General features: G+C 42.0%; 2 protein-coding genes across 2 annotated transcripts; one reads left to right on the top strand and one right to left on the bottom strand.

The window, feature by feature from the left end:
- Window positions 1–852: 852 nt before the first annotated feature.
- On the bottom strand, window positions 853–5,938 carry SLC46A1 (solute carrier family 46 member 1). Its single transcript, XM_062592477.1, has 5 exons — window positions 5,687–5,938; window positions 4,678–5,530; window positions 4,163–4,246; window positions 2,949–3,105; window positions 853–2,265 (listed from the first exon to the last, which is right to left on the bottom strand). The coding sequence occupies exons 1-5, from the start codon at window positions 5,936–5,938 to the stop codon at window positions 2,190–2,192; spliced, it is 1,422 nt and encodes a 473-aa protein (XP_062448461.1). The 3' UTR covers window positions 853–2,189.
- Window positions 5,939–7,896: 1,958 nt separating this feature from the next.
- Window positions 7,897–21,182, top strand: SLC13A2 (solute carrier family 13 member 2). Its single transcript, XM_062592822.1, has 12 exons — window positions 7,897–7,998; window positions 11,196–11,324; window positions 11,648–11,784; window positions 12,858–13,084; window positions 14,024–14,207; window positions 14,433–14,555; window positions 15,533–15,754; window positions 16,018–16,130; window positions 16,665–16,786; window positions 18,817–18,978; window positions 19,988–20,125; window positions 21,051–21,182. Exons 1-12 carry the CDS (start codon window positions 7,897–7,899, stop codon window positions 21,180–21,182), a joined length of 1,791 nt encoding a protein of 596 aa, XP_062448806.1.
- Window positions 21,183–22,230: the final 1,048 nt, after the last annotated feature.

The raw sequence follows: 22,230 nt of genomic DNA, 5'->3' as shown, positions 1-22,230 counted from the left end.
GAATTCAAATTCTCCAGACACCATTCTCTGTGAGGACCCACACTTCATGCTCAGCTCTGCATGGCATGGTGTAGCTCACTGTATTCTACCTGCTGCGCAGAGTCACACTACATGGATCATGTATTTGCTTCGGGATTGTGGTTCTTGGAGAAGAGCCTAAAAAAAAAACCTTTGTTTTTTGTACAGAGTATAATAGTTCCTATCGCACTTCTCCTTTGCAAGCACAGTGACAACTAAACAGGAAAGTAGAGTCAGCACACAATAGTTTTCACTCCACTGCACAGCGTTTGGCAACTGGTAGCGCTGGAACTCAGGGATTCTGCTGCTGAAGAGATTTACTTCACAATCAGTTCAGCCACAGACACCTAACACATCACTCGGGGCATGCCCTGCTCTGGCTGGAGGCTAATTCTGGGCTTAGCCTTTGGATCACACAAGTAAGTCTGCCTGAGTTACGCCCACTGGCATAGCTACAAGGATCAAGTGGCATAACACCAAGTTCTTAAAACGTCCCTACTTCTCCATCTTCTGTCTCCTTACTCCCAAATTCTTCTGCTCTTACCAACAAACTCCTAATGAACAGGGAACAAAGTTGTGTATCAGCATTTCATATTTACTGTGTATTTAAGGACAGGCACTGCCACTAGCTTTACTCTGGTATTCAGGAAAAACAGGTTATAGCTTCTTTCAAGTCCCAGAACTGCAGTCCTGACTCGGGGCCCTGGCATACTAATTCCTCACAGAGCAGATAACTTCCTGCTGTTGCTTCTTTACTGCAAAGCCTTAATTGAAGAGTAAAGCATTAAAACAATGGAGAGATAAGTACTGAATGAGGCAAGAACAAATCATAAATAGCTGTAACACAAAAGCTATTTTTTTTATGAGCCATAAAAGAAAATGGAGATTTTATTAATTCTGGAAGTAACATATCTGCTAAGCAATTTCACAGTAAGGACATTATTGCCTCATCTCTGAATGCTGTGTACAATGCTTATCATCAGAACTGCTGGGTTATTACAGTTTGAAGAAAATACAATTGAGGCAACGCTTAATGCTTTTAAAAGAAGAATTAGCAATAGTAGGAACATTGGGATTTAGGCAAATAACTACTTGGCATCAACCTATCCTGAGAAGGCCAGCCCAAAAGAGGTTACAGACACAAAATCATGCCTTCTACGATGTAAAATTTCACCTCTAAAGATACCAGTCCTGCCCCCGCACTAGCTCATCCCAACAGCACAGCCTACAAGTAGGAAAGGACTGCTGCTACCTCTGCCATAAACACAGCAGAGGCTTCACAGGCCTCGTACCGTACATGTCTCAAACACGGGCCTGTAAGTAAGGGGGCCCAATTTTGTCATTTATCCTTAACTTTGTCAGTTTTAGCCACTGTCAGTTAAGGTACCAGGTTGTATCTTAGTATTCTGACCTGAGCTCTTCTCACAAGTACCTTTGAAATCCTGGGCTGAGCTGCACATGGAAAAAGAGGATGCGCAATTGGCACTTGCAACTACACACTTTGGATGTCATAGCGGATGCCTCTTACCTGTGAAATTAAAACCAGTTTACTAAATAGTGGCAACAATAGCACTCCTGTGGAAAAACTACTGCTTATCATAAGGATTTTTGCAGGAGCCCAGCATGGTCTACGACATTTGTGCAATTCTTTTATTCACAACACACTGATTCGGGACACAGATCTTTTTCCTTGGCAGCACAGCACTGGGCTACCTGTCTGCTTCAGTTCTGCTCTACAAGTCTCGCCCACACCAACAGCTGATCTGCTACACACTTCAGTATTCAGAGGGGAACACACTTGGCAATTAAGTGAGAATTCCATCCTCTCCCATCACTAAAAGCATGGCACAAAAACCTCCAAAAAAGAAAGAAAAAAAGAAAGGAAATCAATAATTGGCCTTGCAAATGGCCAACAATAGTTTTTATTCTTGATTAGCTTTTGAGTCTCTTGGGTGTTCTCTGACAGACGAATCAACAGAACAGTGAGGAGGCACTCGCACCTGCAAACCAAGTTCCTACTGGAAAGCCATGATTTCCAACTACTTGGCATTTAAAAATTAGCACGGACAACCAAGATGTCCCTCGCACTGATCTGTTCTCCAAGGGAAGAACACAGCAGTCCTGAGACGGATGCTGCTGAGCCAGGCAGTTCATTGTTGCTATGTCGCTGTTCAGCTGTCTGCAAGTGACAGCGAAGCACGTGAGAAGTGTCTGTATTCAAGCTTTGAGTCCCAGACTTCTATCCACCTAAGAAGGAAAGAGCAGAGTTAGAGCCTAAGAAGGCACACTGGAACTTCTCTGCACAAAATGAGTTTTAGTTTCACAGTAACAGAAAAGAAATGACCCTGCCAGGAGTTGTTGCACTTCTACCACAATCTCAACACATCCCCTCTCCCAGAACTAACCAGGGATTTCAATTTCTGTCATGGCACTACTTCTGCTTTTTAGTAAGGTAACTACAGAAAGAGAGATTTATGCTAAGATAATTCCATCTCTTCCATACCAAAAGTACTTTTGTGTCACTCCCAGGGCACCACGGTGACAGCAGTCTCAGATTCACACTACTCTCAGCATGCAACTTTTTAACATCATCCCTCTGAGATGCTGCTTTCTACGCAGAGTTTTCTGGGCAGTACGCACATTCAGCTCCAGAATCTGGACTCAGCTCTAGGGGTGGAGTGAGATTTTGAAACACTGTCAATGTAGTAGTTATATTACTTGTGTTGTAGGTTTATCCCTACAACTCTGATGCTAAAGGAAACAGACTTGCAACTCCACTTAGCAGGGCACTACACTCCCTCCCATAAGCACAGTCGAAAACACACCCTAAAAATCTATTGTGAACTCCTGTCCCGTGAAGAATAAATAGCAGTTATTGTATTACAGTTCAGAGGTCCTCTAGCAGAGTTTAGAAGAAAGAAGCAAATTACCCAATAACAGCTGCTGGAATAAGAAGAATCAGAGCCCCAAAGAGAAAGGGGAATCCCCTCATGAAGTGCAGGCTGGCAGGATAGAGAGAGTTGAACACTCCTGCAGCCACAAGCGAACACAGTCCTTCCACACAGGCAACAGAAGCAAAGAGAGCACCTGCAGAAGACATGAAAGAGGTTAACGATAAGACAGCGCAGCCTGGGAACCATCAGCCGAACTGTCTTTAGCACCCTACCTCCTTCAGTGGGGTTCTGCGAATCTTTCTGAAGTGCTTGCACTTCTGATCGGGAAAATGGTGTCTTCACTGCCAGGTGTGGTGAGGCAAGAGCTGTGAGCAGAGAGCAGGCACACTGCGCCTGGCCAAGCAGGCCAAAGATGCCACGCTCAGCTTCTCTGCAGGCCAGACAACCTCACTGACCTCCCGATTTCGTACCACCAGGGCTGTCCAGGGACATTATGTATCAGCTGGATTGTAAACGCTGTAGAAGAGGCTATCTATACCTGTTTATTGCCAAGCACATCTTACTGCTTGTTAAACATCAAGTACAGCAGGAGACTACCTTTTGCAGGGTTAGCATCATAAACCAGGTATCAAGTGTAAGCCACCCTCACTCTAACACAAGAAACAATTTTGCAAAGTCGCTTCTGGATCCTTACCATCTCAAATCCCTCCTTCCCTCTCTCTGCCTCAGAGGTATTCTGAGGCAGACTTTACAGCACAGGCAAGCTCCTCAAACAAATTACTGGGAGTTATCCATAATCTTTTACCATGGTCAATGATACAACTCTCTAACAACACTGAGTTTCTATCCACTGTTACTGATCTACAGAGGAGAGTCATGCTGAAGGAAAACACTGTTTTCTGCATGGAATATAATCCATTTTAACTCTTGCTCCTCATGAAGGTTTTGGAAACCAACAGGCCAGGGGATGACCCATTACTGAGCCTGAATGCAATACTTTTCATCTTGCTTTCTTTTCTTGCCCTCATCTTGAAAATGCAGCAAACCTACAATAGTGAATACTGACAATTATTCTGACAAATTAAAGTGTCACCCAGGGCCTGAGAGTGGTATAGGCATAAAAGGAGTTTGAAAGAGCTAGAGAAGTCTTGACCTCTCAAAGCAGTTTGGTTTCAACACTCCAAGAGGACAGTGTTTCTGTCACTGTTTAAGCCTGTGACCTGGCTTAAATATACTGGCTAATTCCTTACCCTGTTCTGTCTCATTCACCAGCTTGGAGAGTTTGGCTCTGATGACTGGAGTGGCTGCCATGGAAAGGAACAGAATCCCATAACCTGTAAGATATGATGCATTAGGGAAAGCTCAGCTGAAGCTCTATTAACTTAAAACTCAAACAAAGCCTCCAAAGTCAATTCCATAAATGCATAGCTCCAGACTGCTTCTGTCGGCTACCTTTTAGTCCCAATTCACCCCCCCTGCTTTTCACCATGGTTCTTTAGCCTCTGCATGCAGAACTACACCTTATCTGTATGTTTTTTTGAAAACCTAACATTGCTGGATCTATATGGTTGCAGTTTCAAATTCAGTTTGGACAACTTTGCTGTTGGTAAGTCATATCGTAGTTTTGTGGGTACATGGATGGAAACAGAGGCAGAACTTTCCTCCACCTAATTGTTTTTCCCCAAGAGCATGCATGTTTTCTTGCATATTCTGACATCTCTAAGCTAAGACCCTGAGACATACGGATATAAGAATTCGGCATCACCTGTAAACATCAGTGGTGTTGTAGCAGCAAGAGAAATCAGAACCAATCCAGAAATATTGGAGATCAGTCCTATCTCTGCCACCCAGGTGTCTTCAAGGCACAGCTGCAGTGCCCGCAGCCCTGCCAGGCTGCTCAGGTAAGCCAGGTAACTAGCGGCTGAACCGTATCCAATGAGATCAGAGGCCCAGCAGAGCGGGGAGCCAAGCTCATACAAAACATAGAGGCCCCTGGTTCCGAAGTGTACAGTGACAATAAGAAAGAAAGCCAAGGAGTAGAGCGCAAGCTTCTGCCTGGAGCTCTGGCGTTCCGGAGATGCGTACAGCCTGTACACAGCCATATAATGACTGAGCGTGAACAGCTTGGCTGGTTTCCGCTGCTTCACCGATTCCTGAAGACAGAAAACAGCATAGAGAGCAGCAGCAAGACTGGCAGCAAACACTAGCCAAAAGGGGTTGATGTACCCCTGCGCTTTGCGCCACTGGCCGCCACCAACGCTGGCTAACATGCCTGCTACGCCAAGGCAGGCCTCGAGAATGGCTACGCGAAACGTGCGTGCCCGACTGTCGCTGGTGTCGGCCACGTAGGCGAAGCAGCTAGCCAGGATCAGGTTGTAGTCCCCCGTGAGGCCGCACAAAATGCGTCCCAGAAGAAAGTAGGCGACGTGCAACCGTAGATACATGACGAGCAGATAGATGGCCGCTTGCAAGGCCATACCTACTGCAGGCAGGACAAGCACTGGACGGCGACCCACGCTGTCGCTCCATGGCCCAAAGAGAGTCACGGAGAAGAGACCAACGAAGAAGCCTCCCAGATCGATGTAAAGGTTCCAGTGGGAGACTAAGGCCTCCACTTCCTAAAAGAAAAACACACACACAAGTGAGGCGCTGAGCGAGCCGCTGCTAAGGCGGGCTGACCTGCCTGCCCGGGAGCCCGAAGAACCGCTGGGGAAGGCAGCGGCACGTCGCCCTCGCCGGCGCGCCGGGGCCCCCGCTCCCCGCACGGTGCCCACCTGCCGCGGGGCGCCGGCGGTGCCGTTCCCGCCGCTGCCGTTCCCGCAGCCGGCGGCGCCGCTCGCGTTGAGGCCGCTGTAGCCGAGGTCGGCGCCGAGCCGGTCCCAGAGGTACTGGGTGACGAGCGGGCCTTGGAGGCCGAGCGCCCCGGTGGCCAGGAAGAGGAGCGGCTCGACGGCGGGCAGGCGGCGGCGGGAGGCGGCCGGGGCCGCGGCCGGGGCCTGGGCCGGGGGCTGCGGCGGGGCGGCCATGGCGGCGGCGGCGGCGGGGCGGGAGCGGGGCGGGAGCGGCCGGCTCCGCCCGGGAGCCCCGCTCCGCCCCCGCGAGCCCGGAGCGGGGCTCCCCCCGCGCCCCGGCACGGACCCACAGCCGAGGAGGCGCCTGAGCGCGACCGGCGTCTGCGAGAGCCCGGGCGGCGCGGCCGGGAGCTCCGCGCCGCTCGCCGCCCTGCCCGGCGCCGCGCGAGGGGGCGGCTCGTCCCCGCCGCGCGTGGCGCGGGCACGGGGCGCGGGCGCAGCAACTGCCCAGCCTTAACATACACGAAGGTTTCATCGGCCTCAGATAGCGGTTCTGCGGACAGAACCCAAGTCGTTCTTTTAGTTCAAAGAACATACTTCAGAGCAGTCGATTAATCGGTTTGTATAAAATGGAGCAGTTCCCAACTAACGTAAATCGGCCCCACTCCATTAACACCACTGAGGGAGTGTTAATGGGAGACAGGTGAAGCTATAAACAAATCCCACTGAAAACATAAACCATTCATTTTGCAGCAGCAGGCTTACAAGGCTCATTTTTAGCAGCTCTGAGTAACAGGACCCAAAACAGCAGTGGAAACAAAGAAGCACTATGGACGCGTTGCTTCTAAAGAACAGTGGTCAAGTTAGGTCAAGTTTCTGTTGTTCTCAAACCTCCCTTCCCATATCCAGTGCACTCACTCTTCCAGCATCTCTCACCGAGGTTAAGGAATAAAATTCCCTTAGCTTAAGTGAAATGATTGTTTTTACATTGCAAACAGCAATTTTGAGTAATTAAAACTCTGGAGAAAGAATCTGTTACAGAGTACCTCTAGCAAGTTCTCAGACATAGTCTCATAGCTCTGACAGGTTACTTACTGATGTCTGCTCAAGCACGGTTCACTCATTTTGTAGAACACATGTGAAACGCAGCAACGCAGTTCAGCAAAGCAGAACTTCAGTTCCTTTCCTGCTTGTTTGCAGATGCGGGTAATTCGCTGCTTGCATCTTGGAAGCCTGTTGGAACTGAGACAGCAGTTACCGGTCATTTCCCCAAAACCTCTCTTTTTGTCTTTAAGACCCTAAAACCCACCAAAGCCATGCTCAAAAACCTGTCAGATCAGAAAGGTGAAAAAAAAAAGACTGCAGATTGCTGCAATGTAGCTAAGTCTTCCCCAGTCAGCCCGCATATAGTAGGATATAAGGTAGAGAGAGTTACTGGTTTCTCTCTTTGGCCCTAAATCCTTCTTGCAACATACACAGCTGTCATGTGGGAGGAACTCATTTCTGATCAGACCTTAACATTTCCCCTATTTCTCTCAAAACAGAGTAGAAGAGAACTATTGTAAGGGTAGTCTTCGGCCTGCAAGGACATGGGTGCCCCTTCTCTCAGATGGTGAGGACTGCAAGCCCCTTTCCGAAAGGGAATTGGATGGAGCATTCGGAGGCAGAGCCACCTAGTGGATTTTGCTGCCAAAAGAATTTGCCAGTGGCTCCTACGAAAATCATTTGTAGATGTTCTTCATCCTCATAGTTGACTGATATATATATATGTGGATGTGTTTTTTAAAATTCTATGCATTTTTAAAACGAACTGATCATAGAAGAAGCAGTTTCTTTTTCTACGGGATGAATAACTATATTCAAAGTAAGATTACTAACAATAAAAGCTTGAACACAGGTTTTGATTGCAGGATAGTTATGGTTGCCTATCCGTGTTTAATAAAACTGCGCAGACAACAAGGAGTTAATTCTTTCCTGGATTTAGCAGGCATCAGAAGACTGTCTTAAGAAAGTTCCTGGTCTGTCACTCTTTCGCTGTCCCCTCCCTTCTTTGTTCTCTTCTTTCTTTCTCTGATTACAGCTCCAAAAACAACACCCAACTTCCAGAGGTCAATGTTTAATATCTCGGAGTGTTTATATAGTCTCTAAAACCAGACTTCAGAGCCTTTCAGCACTGGGCTAGCTCCAGCACCATGGCTGGCGTGTGGCAAGTGATTCTAGCCTACAGGAGCTACCTGATTGCTATCCTAACACCTATTTTGCTTCTTCCTCTGCCTCTGGCTGTTCCTACTCAGGTAAGAACACTTAACATTGGACTTGAGAGCTAAATCTTTTCTTAGAGTTGCTCCTTTTAAGTGGCAGAACTGAAGAGAACACATCAGTTCCTTCTCAGACGCAGTTCCATCATTTGTTGCTTGAACAGCCTTTTCTCTGAATAGACTCTCTTTGACTACTGGTGGTAGGAAGGTATATAAGCAATAGGACCTAGAAGGATAAACAGATATATCTGTGACTGCATATTTCAGAAGCATGCGCAATGATATATATGATTTTGTAACTTTTGTTTCACATCTAAATGATTTAGCAAAGTATTTGACATGCTGAAGGTCATACTTGTGCATCTAAGTTACAGTGTTGGGCTCATTTTTAACCCTGCTTCTGATTTCTGAAAAATATCCAACTCATGCCCTCTTCTAATCTTTTGTCACTATTGCTGAGAGACATTTTTCTAGGTCAAATGCACAAGCCATCCTGAAAAATAAGGAAGAAGGAGGATGTATTTCACTCTTCTTTAGCATATTTCTCTAATAACCTTTCTAAACAATGATTTAAAATTTAAAATGTCAAGTTTTTGAAGATGCTTTGCTTAGAATTGCTTGAAGTATAAAAACTTGGAGTAGGGGGAGCAGGTACTACTATGACACTGGTCATTCAAATATAGGACCGAGAGTAGGCAGAGTGCCTGTACTTCACTCTTCTTCACTCTGGTTCATTTTCTCCCGTGCCCAATCTCTTCATGCAGACAGCTCTAGTCTCTGCTCTTCAGGTTTCTTATTCCAGTCCCACTACCACTAAGTAGCCAGTCTCAATCTCCCTCTCCTGTCACTGCTATTTGGATATCAAGTCCTAGCTCTTTCCTCTGGTTTCTTTGCCTGCCTGCCTCCTGATCCCTGCTAACTCCTAGTTTCTTGTCTCCTTCCCCAAGGTTCATTCTTGAATTCACTAGCTCGTTCCTTATCTTTTTGTGCAGCCTGCCCCAAAGCCCCTTCTTTCCCACAACTCTTTATCTGAGTATTTTCAGAGTCTTTTGAGCTATGACCAGAGAACTGCAAGCAAGAAGGGCAGAGCGGCACTGGCTTGAGGTGAAATGTGGTAACAGATGAGGCATGTCCTCCAATTCCATCGTTATGCAAATAAAATAGTTTAAACTATCACTTAAAAGCTTACTGAAAAGAAAAACAAAAAAGTAATTTTTTGCTAGTTAACTTCTCATAGGCAAAAGAAGTTAACTTACTGAAGTTAAAAGAGAGCAGAATCAGAAGAGTTCTAAAGTAGCCAGAAACAGAACAAGATGTTTTGTTTTGTTTTTTTTTTTCCTGAGGCCACCAAGTTCAAACCTACTTGCTTGAGTCACTGCTACTGCGTAACAGGTCTTTGGAATTGCCCCTGGAATAATTTGGCCGTCTTGTTTCAGTTCCTGCTTGAAAATGACTCTCTCTGCTTTCTATGCTGTCAGCTACAGTGGAAAGATTTAAAAGGTCCTGGATACTGTTTTTCCCGTGGAATCTGTAAGCAGCTTTCTGGTGTTAGAATTGTAGAGAGTGGTACTGCTAGCAGGAAGAGCTTGTACTTCAGCATGCAAGGTTATAAGCGGATAACTTACAGGTAGAAATGTTACCTGTCTGTTCTGCTGAGCAGTTAACCTGTCCTATAACGACGTAATGTTGGAGACTAGAATAAACAGGGGCAGATAACGCTAAAGATTTCATCTAAAAATGAATGAGAAACTAACTTACAGGACCAAAGACTTGGCGAAAAGTCTTATCCCAGCTTTTGCCGTAAGCCTGCTCACAGCAGGCCGGAAGGGAATAGCCCTGGGCAGGCAGTATTTGTCCCAAAGCCCTGCCAGGGTCTCTCAGGAAGAAACCATTGGTTTCTCTTGATAACAAAGAATAGGAAGAAATGGATCACCAAAAGAGGAAATTATTTTCACTTCTCAATGGGCTATTTAATTAAGGTTTCTATTACTTCTATTAAAAATCAGGCTCAAAAATGCATCTTTTTCTCTCTTCAGAAATCTCTTTTAGCTTTACTTCTCGTACAACACTGCTCTGGTAATTTACCATCTCTATCTTCTTTCCTCCGGGTCACTCAGCTCCCCTGCTGATCCTTTCCCTCCACCAGCTCTGTAACTTCCATGCCATATTCAGAAGTTCTGAGTACGCTCTAAAGCATCGCAAGTTTGATCCTGCCAGCTGCTATTTTGGCTCCTTGGTTTAATCCTCTGTAATCTAAATATTACATTTTCTATCTCTTTTTCTTCATTGCTTCCTCAAGAAGAATCAGTACACTTTCATTTGTACTGTCCAGTGTATTTTAGGGGGCATCTTTGATCCAAGAGCACACAGTCACCTCTTTCCTGTGAATCCCTTGCTCTGGCCAGTGCTGGCTCACGTTATTGTGCTAGTCTCAGAACGAAGGAGACGTTGTACTCTGTTATATTACTTTTTCTTCCTTTCTTTAGCAGCCCAGCCATGTGAAGGAATCCTTCTAGTCATGGTACTGAGTTAAATATCTTTATACAAAATTTGAAGCTGCTCTCTAAAGCAGAAGTAAATCAATGTTTTCTAAAAAAATAAAAAGAGGCACATGAAATATGGGACCGTACTTTGCTTGAAGAAGCAACTCGAGGTGAATGAAGCTGAAACTGACCTGTGACCAGACAGTTTGTCAGCGCGTCTAAAAATCTGATGAAAAATAGATAAAAGTATTTACAGTACAAGGAATCTAGGCTGTTGAAAAGAGTGCAAGTTTATCCGGGCAATGTCCTGAAACTTGCAAAGAAAAGGGTGGAGAAACCTTGACTGGGTCAGTGACGCTTTCTGCGACTTAATCATTACAGATAGAAATAAATCAGAAAGAAAATACCTCCATCAGCAAAATCGAGAAGTCTATGCGAGAACTGCCAATCTCTTATCATGAAGGGTTCAAAGTCATCCATTTGTTTCTGAGCTTCTTGTCTTTCCTCACTGAAAGCTCCATCACAAAATAAATCATTTGAAAGCAGTACAGCCCCTATCTTTTCCTCGAAGCTCACGAGACTGCTGAATACTTTGTCGTTTGACAGAAGGGAGAGAAAGAGGGTGGCAAACAGCCTTTTACCAAAATCCTTCGTCAGGTGATGAGGGGACTTAATCGTGGGCCGTTGCCTTCTCAAAGCCTAAGTGAGATGCCTGGTTTGTTCTGATTGCTCATGCTCTCTTTCTTTCAGGAAGCCCGATGTGCTTATGTTATCATATTGATGTCAGTGTTTTGGTGCACAGAAGTCTTGCCATTGGCTGTCACAGCCTTCTTTCCTGTTGTGCTGTTCCCACTAATGAACATCATGGATTCAACAACAGTAAGTTATCCATTCCTTGTTTATCTATGTATTTATTAGTCAGCTTCTTTTATTTTGAAATTATCTCCAGGGTGACCTCCAGCGTGTGGTGCGGAGGAGAAAATTGCACTATTGTTACACAGGGAATGGTCTGTACTCTCCATGGAACAGAAAACTTGCCTGTGTCCACAATGAACTCTGGGTGGAGCTGCTAATCTGAAATCAAAGCGGATTCATTGTTCAGATGCAATCCATAGTTACTTGTGCAAATGCCTTTGGGACAAGGTCTTCCTTCCTCTGGCTTCTTCTTAGCATTGTTTTCTTTCCCTTGTTCCATGTTACAGCTCTGCAGGGAATATTTGAAGGATACCAATATGCTTTTTATTGGGGGACTGCTGGTGGCCATTGCTGTTGAGAACTGGAATCTACATAAGCGCATTGCTTTGCAGGTCTTGCTATTCGTTGGTGTCAGACCAGCCCTGTGAGTAACAGCCAGGAAAATGCTGTGGGGTAAAGGACATGGGCTGCCTGTAGTCTCCTACATGAATCTACAAATCGTATCCTAAAACTGCTTTTCTAAAGTCCAAGTGAGTTAGACAGTGCCTGCAAACCTAAAGAATTAGGATCCTTTGATGTGTTGCAGACCTAGTACCTCTTTTTTGAGTTTCAAATTGCTTTAGGTGAACAAATAGGAACCAGGACAGTTGATTTTGAAAAGACAAGGGCATTAAGCTTGGCCGAAAGCACAGCTTTAAACAATCAGGAAAGTTTCTACCTCAACCTTAGAAAATGTAAACTTTCTAAGCATTATACTGATTGCAAAGAGAAGAGAAAATATGGAGATGCTTGTTTTGGAAGCAACAAGTATTTAGCAGATGAGAAGCTTAAGCTATGCAGAGGCTATTTAACATGTCTAAGATCATGAACAGAGAGAATAATGAAAGAAATTACAAAGCAAAGGAATAAAAATACATACAAGATAAAGCCTTTTGGATAAATCTACATCACATCTAGAGAATAATTTTGAGGCAAATAACAGTAATACTGAAAAAGGATTAGATAGATTTTCATATGAATCAGCAGAGAATCTTAAATGATAGAGGTCAGATAAAATCATCTAAAAATGATTATCATCCTTATGGTTTAAACTTATTGCCACTTGGGATCAAACACAATTTACAATTCCTCTTCAAAATATATTAATACGTATTATTGAGATGGTAGGTCTTCTTCTGAAGCATGTAGAATAAACAGGATGCTGACTAAATAAACTGCTTGCTCTAGAACGCCAGCTCCTACTTTCCTAGTCATAAGAATGTGAAAACACAATTGGTCAAAATTACAAAAAGAAAAACGTAGCTTAAATCTGACCGTGTCTTCCACATTAAGAAATTTCCATTGCTTGAGTTATTTAAAGCAGACGGATAAAAGGAAGACCTAGATCTTAATTGCTAAGCATTTTCCAGGCCTAACATTTGTAACCAAAGCTTTCTACTAAAAAAAGGCATTACACCTCTGCGTTCTGAACTGGCTTTTCCAAACTTTTTATTTCAGACTTCTTATGGGTTTCATGATTGTGACTGCCTTCCTTTCAATGTGGATCAGCAACACTGCCACTACTGCCATGATGTTGCCAATAGCGCAAGCAGTGTTGGATCAGTTGCACAAGTCAGAACTAGAGTCTAGCTCAGCTGAGGAAGTGTCTGAAAACATCAATAAAGCCTTTGAGTTGCAGGAAGACTCAACGAAACCAGACAGCTCCAAAGCGACAGAGCAAAAAGGTGAATGGGTTACGGGTGTTTTTCTCGTTGGGATAACAGAGGGTGACCTGATGCCTTCCTCACTGTCATTACAGTTGCTTCTAAATTCTAGAAGAGGAATGTACCCAAGGCATTCTGACCATGTAACACAGCATTTATGATGCTGTTCCATGAACCAGACAAAACCACAGTAAGATCCACTGACCTGGCTGAAGTTAGAAATAGTTTGTAAATACAAATAACTAATCAATCAAACAACAGAATGTGTAAATTCTCTGTTAGCTGAAGTCCTTACATTAGGCTTTATATTTCTCTATATCCTTATATTAGCTCAGCTGTAATCTATTGTGTAAATTATCAGATAATCAGGAATTCCTGAGGGAAATTTTCTGGCCTGTTTTATGCTGGAAGGTTAGATAAAGATTATAATGACAGTTCTGACCCAAAGATACAGAACCATGCAAAAGTATCTTCTTACCAACTGTCCTTCCCTCTTCCCATCCTTGAGCCTGCTCAAGTGTTTCTGACTCTAAACCACAGCGCACTCGGCCAGCTGCCGGTACACGGTAGGTTATCTTGAGTCCAACTCCTACAACTCTGCTGCACCTTCCTGAACTCTTTTCCCTCTCTCTCTCTCCTCCCGAGCACAATTCAGATATTGCCCTAGTTCACTGAGGAGTGTCAGCAGGATGTTTGTACGTTATCACACATTTCAGCCTTGTGTGCTTCTAGTTTTAGAAATACCATTTTCTGAAAAGCTGCTCTACATCAGGACAATCAAAGAAAACGGACTTAACAACAAAGAATCGGCCAACAAGTGTCGGCCTTAATACAAGTAGAGTTAGGACCATCACATTTAAGTCTGTTGTGTCCTAGTCTTGATGTACTGCATTATACAGGCACAAGATCTTTTCCTATCCGGTCTAGCTTCTGTAACTTTTTCCCTATCTTCGGGCCTAGGTGACAGTCATGTTATGACAGTTGAGGAAGACAAAAAACAGAACAGTGAAGAACTTCTGGAGAAGAATCACAAGAAATTCTGCAAGGGAATGTCCCTCTCTATTTGTTACTCAGCCACTATTGGTGGGATTGCAACTCTGACTGGGACGACTCCAAATCTGGTACTGAAAGGACAGGTTGATGAGTAAGTCTGGCTGAATTTTGGATTACATACTCACTAGCTGCACCTTTCTGTTACAACTGACTTTTAGCTAACACGGAGGAGGAAAATATCAATTTGGTAACTTTGCAGAAAGGTTACCCTCTCTTCCTTAGTAGGCTCCATAGTACCTCCTCTTTTCTGAATCACCAATAAAATGCTGAAGAAACTGCAGAGCTTTGGATGCTGACAGCCACCTACCTTTTACAGGCTCTTTCCTGACAACGGCAATGTGATCACCTTTGCCTCTTGGTTCTCCTTTGCTTTTCCCACCACGGTCCTGTTGCTGTTTTTGTCCTGGATTTGGCTGCAGATATTGTTCTTGGGCTTTAAGTAAGTACCCTTTACAAACTGTAACACAGCTGATTCTTCTGTTGTTAAGTACTCATTGCATATTATAACATAATTGATGCTTTTATTACTGAACCAGTGCTAGAAAGTCAGGCAGCATTAAAAAATAAAAGCACTCATCTACAACAGACAGTAGCAGAACTGCATACTAAGTACCTGTTAAAATGCTGCAATTTTTTCTCCAGGGAACTTGATCAAATCCCAGCTAAATATGTTCTAGGCTACCTCTTTACTGCTAAGTGGAAATAAAAGCTTTAACTAAATATAACCTACTCTGCAGTGTTTACGCCGTGTCCAAAAAAAATTGTTGTGCTTCAAAGCAGGTATGACAACACTCTATTAATTGTTTTCTACATATAGCCAGTAAATACTGTTACGACGAGAGCTGCTGCAGACCTACAAGGTTAATACTGTGCCAGTTCCCAACTCTAATTGGCCTATGTGACCAGCTTGCATTACCTATCTGTTTAGTACTTAGACTCTCAGTTTTATGTTATTGCCAACTTCTTTTTCTCTAACTGGAAAGAGCTCTATAAAAATCTGCAAAAGCACTTTCTTGTTCTTCAGATTCCTCTTTAAAAGTTCTCCTTTTCTGTAATTAAAAAAAACTTGGCAACTGTTTACTCACTGGTGAGCGTATTGTCCTGTCTGTCAGTCACACTAGCGTTGTCATCATTTCCCATCTGTGTCCAAACAGTGCAACTTATATATTTAGATTGTGAGCTTTTGGGGCCAGGAAGCTTCTTTTCACTCATCTCTATAACATGTAGTACAATGCAGTTATTATCCACATCTATGGCTGTTGATTTTACATACATATATATGTATATATAGGTGTGTGTGTGTGTGTGTATGTATACATATAAAAAATATGTATGGCTTAGTTACAGAATTTGGATTCTTCAGTCTTAAGATATCTGGCAAATTTCTCTGAAATCTCTTGACCATTTTCTTTCCAGTTTTCAGAAGAATTTCGGTTGTGCTGTAAATGCCTCTGTAAAAGCTAAGGAACAACGGGCTTACGGTGTTATCAAGGACGAGCACAAGAAGTTGGGCTCAATGAAATTTGCTGAGATAATAATTTTAATCCTCTTCATACTACTGATACTGCTGTGGTTTACTAGAGACCCTGGTTTCATGCCAGGTTGGGCAACTACTCTCTTCAACAAAAATGGTACAAGGTATCACCACTTTTCCTTCTAACTTTGAGCAAAAATAAAGCAGAAAATCCTAAAAATATGAAGTGTAGCATGACTTCTCACTTCCCAAATCATATTTCATCTGTATTCTCAGATAGTTACTACTACCTAGTCTGTGAACAAGCCTTTCTCTAACATCATACCAAATTTACACGCAAAACTTTCACTTATTATTGTGCTCCCCTGTTGAGTTCTCTATTCATCTAAAACCTTATTAGACTAATTTTCTGACTGATCTATTACAGCTTTGTCACTGATGCTACAGTTGTCGTCTTCATTGCAATTTTGATGTTCTTCATCCCTTCCGAGATTCCTAGATCTTTCTCCCATACCGGTGGTGGACACAAACAACAAACAAGTAAGTTTACTGAAGGCATCAAAACTCAAGTGTCAGAACAGGAACACAGGAAATTTCCTTACATTTTAGACTTAGAAAGGACATTTCAAATATTAAACAAGGTTTCAAATTGGACTTCCTGCATAGTTATGGCTACATGCATTAGGCTGGGCAAGGCATATATCCAAGCAGTGCTCCAGATATTAGTACACTAAGGGTTCTGAAGCTGGATTCTTCAGGAAAGAATATGTGACTTAACAAGGACAGGTACAGTTCTGAGGATATGTTTCTGTACTTCTAATCCACTCATATATTTAGTTCACTTTGCTATGCCTCCTGGAGCAATAACAGATTATTCATTATTTTTGAAAGTCAGGTTTTAAAATCTTGTTTGCTGAGGCTTCCATCATTTCCTTTAGGAGATAATTGTGTAATCTAGTTGATCTTGCTGACAGAAAGTTTTTCCCAATATTTAGATTAAAATCACTTCTCACTTACAAGTTCTCTTTTCTATGAAGACTGTAATACGGCTTACAAAATCTTGTTGGATTTTAGACAGCAAACCAAAGATTCCAGTACCTCCAGCTCTCCTGGAATGGAAAACAGTTCATCAGAAAATGCCATGGAATATTGTTTTTCTGCTGGGAGGTGGCTTTGCCTTAGCCAAAGGCAGTGAGGTAACATTCTTGTGCTTGCCTGATACGCTGATTGCTGCACACTTTCCATCTTATTTTTCGTATGTGCTCTTCTAGAGCAGAAGAGGGCACACTGGTAGCACCAATCGAGCATTTCTGCAGCCAGTGGCAGTAAACAGACTCCACCAGCCTTAGGAGGAGTGCTGTGGTTAGAACAACAAATCATTGCTGCCTACACAACCAACGTGCACTACCAGTCAAGGCAGCATAATTAACTGTTTCTGGAAGAGTGGATGATTAAGAAAATACCCCAACACATTACAGATTCTATTCAACAAAACTTAGTCAATATGGCAAATGAAGTGTTAATGTGCCCAGGATGGGCTTCCAAACTATTTCAAACATAAACTACTTATGGAAATATGATTTAAATTAAACTACTATAAAACAGATGCACAGCTAGGTAGAAGACCTTAAGGAGTGGATAAGAACGTGAGGCTGTCAGATTGAGGGAGGTACTGATACACTTCTGCAAGCATCTGCAAGGAGTCCAGTGCTACAAATTATGTTTCAGTAATGACTTAGATGATGGAATAGACAATGTATTTATTAAATCTGTAGACAATAATCAAATTGGAAAAGGTTTCAAGCACCTGGGAATAGTAGTTTAGAATTCAAAGATCACTAGGACCTGTATAAGTATTACTATAAAACAGAAAAAAAGGATGCAACTCAATATGGGAAACAGGTAGGAAGAATCTAGTACCACAAATACAAGATGTGGAAATGACTGGATAGGTTATAAAGCTGCTCATAAACTTAATTCAAGCCAGTATTTTTATACCACTACTGAGGAAAAAAGCAAGCATCTTACATAAGACATGTAAAATTAAATCCTTTCGCGCAGGACTAGTAAGTCCTCAGGTACATTAATATATTAAGTTCTGGATATAATTCTTAAACAGTATGTGGACTATATGAATAAACTTTAAAGGAGAGTAACAAGAATGATTATGGATCTGGAAAAAATGTTGGGAAAATGAAAGATTCTAGAAATTACATTAATTTATTCTAAAAAGTCATCAAATGCATAAAAGGCTGTGTCAAAAAGGAAGACTGTACTTTTTTCTATTCCCATTGTGGCTAGGACAAGCGCTTAAGGGCTTACACTAGAGTAAAGGGGATTTAGGTTAAGCATTAGGAAAATGTTTCAACTGTAAAGATAGTTAAGCACTTGAATAAATCATCTGAGGAGATTTTGAAATCTTTGGAGATTTTTAACTACAGTGTGGAAAAGCACCTGCCAGGAATAATTTAGTCAGTCCTGCAGTATGACAGAATTAGACTAGCCCCTTCAAGATAGATTCCAACCCTCCTATAAGACAGCACTTTTCAGTGCTAGAAAAGACAGGCTGAAGTAGTCCCAACATTAAATAAGGGGGACCTGGAGAAGAATGATGTTCACAAAAACCATAAGAAAGCTAAGCCATCGTGCATGAAGATGCAAGTCAGGCACAGTAACGATATATCCTCTTGAGAGAAAGACCTGAATAAAAATGATGCCTAAACTACAACCCTGAATCATAGGAAAGATGCTGGTATTTTCCAGTTTCTGAAAAAGATGGAAGGAAAGAAGAACTTCAAATAATTGATGAAGATCTCAGACTCATCTGTGATGAAATTACATTAATAGCTAGAATATATCCTAAGATATATGTAGGTATTTTTGAAAGTGAGTTCAAAGATCTTAGTTTAGATTTAAAAGAAGTCCATGTACAACTAATGGCCTGAAAAGAGAAATAACTATTCACTATCAATAAAGTATTGTAAATACAAAATCTTCCTTTGTCAAAGGCTCTGGGATGGAAAGTACGTTGATTTTTATTTGACCTACTGAATTATTGTGTCTATGAACAACGCCTCTATGTGTGTTTTTGTAGAAAGTAGTTTGTATAAGAACTTCTAAAAGAACAGAGGGTGGAACTGATAAAAGAAATGTAACTGGACAGTGACATGGGAATTTGTTCTCCAGCCTACTATCCTGACAGACACTTCCTTTTCTTCCCTAACAGGAATCTGGTCTATCCGCATGGATTGGCAGCAAACTGAATCCTCTGCAGAACATTCCTCATCCAGCTACTGCTTTCTTGTTGTGTCTCCTCATTGCCACTTTCACTGAGTGCACCAGCAATGTAGCCACCACCACCCTCTTTCTCCCCATTCTGGCTTCAATGGTAAGTTCCAGTGTTTGAAAATATTTCATAAGAAATAATTGGAGCAACTCTGCTCCAAGTATATATCTGCTCAATTATACAAAATAACTAGTTAACAAAGCCAGGCACTGGTTCATGTATTTGATTAGGAGACAAGATTTAAAATGTATATAGATGTGTTTGTATGTTTGTGTGTGCATACAAACATAAATATATTTGTATGTATGTATGTATGTGCATATATATTTGCATACACTATACGTTTAGTTCAAACTTTCTAAAATCATTGTTGGTGAAAAATAAAGGGATTAAATTCACTGACCTATTAGACATTGCCCTCTGGCCTAAACATCCCCATTAGGTCACTGCCAGCTGTACTTGTTTTTTCCTATTTATTCTGGATAGAGGCAGCAGCACCAGCAGCATTTGCTTCTCTGCAACATTCCATTACTGTATTTCACTCCAACCACTAACCTTCCAGAAGTCTCTGTAAAAGTGATACCATTAGTCAGTCCCTATGACCTAATTCAGACCTTGCGTTTCCACAGAAGACTGTTGTTGCTGGGGTAGACATATTTCTGCAGTGTGAAATCCTGGTTACAGATAGAACCTGAATAAGCTACAGCAAATCTTTTTGCACAGGCCACTGACTCCAACTAACTTGTAAACTTATCCGTTCATCTTCAGATTTTGGGCTACCCTAGTTCCACTGATAATTTAATTTTGTTCTTAACCCGTTTGAAGACATTTTGCATTTGCTTTTCTGGTTTTTAAGTTGAATGCAATCTTTATTATTAAACTATACTGCAGCAGTGATCAGATTCCACAGGCAGGAACACAAAGCACTGACCAGAAAAGCAATTCTTGCTTTTGCTGCAGAAATTTTTAACACAGAACCAAAACACGAGCGGCTACAGCCTTTGTGAAAGACTGGGGTTTCTGACATGGACAAATACAAGTCTTCCCTCAGGAGATCTCTGTGCATTCTGGGTTATCAGCCAGCACCGTCTTTGCTCTCCTTCCTCCACAGGCTCAAGCGATCTGCCTCAATCCACTCTATGTCATGCTGCCCTGTACACTTTCTGCATCATTGGCGTTCATGCTCCCAGTGGCTACTCCTCCTAACGCTATTGTCTTCTCAAACGGACAACTCAAGGTTATAGATATGGTGAGCAAAAGCATGTTTCTTTTCAGAATTTTCATCATTAGTTTTTGATCTTCCCTTTTTTAATATTGGTTAGAAAATTGATTGTACTCTGCTAAAGCCAAATGAAAAGGAGAACATACACGTGTGAATTAATAAAGGGTCACTGACTCTAATATGTACTCAGAGCCTTATGGAGATGCCACTGAGCTGTTAGTAAACATCCAAGAAAGGCCTGCCAAAGCTGTTCCAAAGCTGTTCCAAAGCCCAAACGCAGATCATAGGGATGGCTAAGAGAGTCCTATCATCCTGCCATTCTGTACAATTCTTCTGCAGAGATTAGAGTAAAATCTGGTACAACTCTCTAGTCTTAATTGACACTCTTTCTCAAGATGGAAAAGGAAGGAGACCGCCATGTCCCTTGATAGTTTATCTAATTTATAACTGATCCAGAAGAAAGCCAGATCAGAAGAGAAAGTCCTCCATACATTGATGAAAAGAATTTCAGGTCTTCCAGCATAAGAGTTCTATCCAATGAAAACTCAGTTTCCCTTGATAAAAATTGTAGTTTGGGAAGAAAACCAGGCAAAATGTAATTTGATTAAAGTTAGACAGACTTTCTAAAGGTTAAAAAAAAAGGGGGGGGGAATACTAACACTAAACATCTGATTCTAGCTCATGTCAAATGAAAGTGACTGAAAAGAATAAATAGGCTCTGAAATTCCTAAATTCAAATGGAGGAAAATTCCACTCTTGCACAAACTGGGGAACACAGAAATATACTGCCTTTTCAAGGCACCTCATAGGACTCGGTATAGCAGATTTTCTGTTGGAGTTGTGAACGGAGGCCAAAGAGGCATGACAGAAAAGCTATCCATACAAACAACTCTAAACAGCAGGAAGGAAAGAAATAACCAGCTCAACTAATGACCCCTCTTTCTAATTCTAGGCCAGAGCTGGATTTATACTGAACATCATAGGAGTTCTGACAATAAATCTAAGTATCAACACCTGGGCTACATCATTGTTCCAACTGCAAACCTTCCCAGCTTGGGCAAACGGGACAAGTTCATGCCAGTAACGTAGAAAGACAGAGCAACCAACAGTTCTGTATGATAGAACTGCAACGTGAGCAAGGCTATCATTTACACAAGCACTGGCTGAGATGGGCCGTTCTGTGGAAAAGGACATGCCACCTACAAGCAAAATCACTCTGTCGATAACAGCAATAAAATTGTCTAACGATTCCATTTTAGTAGGCAATTTTGTTACTCCAGCAGAAAGTTGAGGTAGCCCTTTGCTTTTCAGCTGTTACAAGTATCTTTAGATTTTGCCTTTCATTTAGTAGTGGTACATTTTCCCCAAGTACTACCTAAAGCCATCATCTTTCAAGCTCTGCTTCTAAAGCCCAAAATCTGCCACGAGTGAGAAAGAAGAAAGAGGCGCACAAGTAAAAGGGAGAGGAGAGACTCTGTATGCCTGTTTTCATGCTTGTATCATCAAAACTAGTACAAATATTTACCTCTATATGAATATACAGGCTTCTGTGTATATGTTCAAAATGTATATAAGATTGTTGTATACTCTATGGGCATTCATATTAAGGCATGTATTGTATGATTTTAGACAAATCAAATAGTATCAGGCCATTCTATTCCTTTGCAATATATTTATTTACAGTTCACTCTGTTTTGAATGTAAAAGACATTTTCTTCCTAGAATGTATGCCCCATTGTTATTTGTATAAGATTACAGCCTGCAAGGTCATGATAGGAATAGTAATACTCTTTGAGAATGGACGAATCCTTGTGTCCTAAAGTATGTGTAATTGAATTAAAGATTTTTATGCAATCCCTGTCTCATGGAGGTTTTTTTTCTACTAAAATATCACTACTTCTACTTCTGTCTTCTATGTTTCAACTGCTTGTCTATGTCCTTGTTTAAATAACTTGCAGCAATCAGATAAGTTAGCAAAGTCAATATTTCTGTTAACATTTAATTAATAATTACTTTATTATTGAGAGTAATTTTCTTGGACTCTTAATTACTTGGATTCTCAATACCAAGACTTATCTTTTCCAAAGCCCACGTCATAGTTAAATATTTAATCCCTATTTTGCAGGAACTGA

Source organism: Rhea pennata, chromosome 20 (assembly GCF_028389875.1).
Source record: "Rhea pennata isolate bPtePen1 chromosome 20, bPtePen1.pri, whole genome shotgun sequence".
Taxonomy (NCBI): domain Eukaryota; kingdom Metazoa; phylum Chordata; class Aves; order Rheiformes; family Rheidae; genus Rhea; species Rhea pennata.
This window is presented reverse-complemented; position numbering and strand designations above follow the sequence as displayed.

Coding starts and splice junctions, on each gene's coding strand:
- SLC46A1 (XM_062592477.1), bottom strand. CDS start 5,938: ATGGCCGCCCCGCCGCAGCCCCCGGCCCAGGCCCCGGCCGCGGCCCCG. Junction 5,531..5,686: donor CCGCCGGCGCCCCGCGGCAG/GTGGGCACCGTG, acceptor TTTTTCTTTTAG/GAAGTGGAGGCCTTAGTCTC. Junction 4,247..4,677: donor AACACCACTGATGTTTACAG/GTGATGCCGAAT, acceptor CATATCTTACAG/GTTATGGGATTCTGTTCCTT.
- SLC13A2 (XM_062592822.1), top strand. CDS start 7,897: ATGGCTGGCGTGTGGCAAGTGATTCTAGCCTACAGGAGCTACCTGATT. Junction 14,208..14,432: donor CTGAAAGGACAGGTTGATGA/GTAAGTCTGGCT, acceptor TACCTTTTACAG/GCTCTTTCCTGACAACGGCA. Junction 16,131..16,664: donor TGGACACAAACAACAAACAA/GTAAGTTTACTG, acceptor GTTGGATTTTAG/ACAGCAAACCAAAGATTCCA.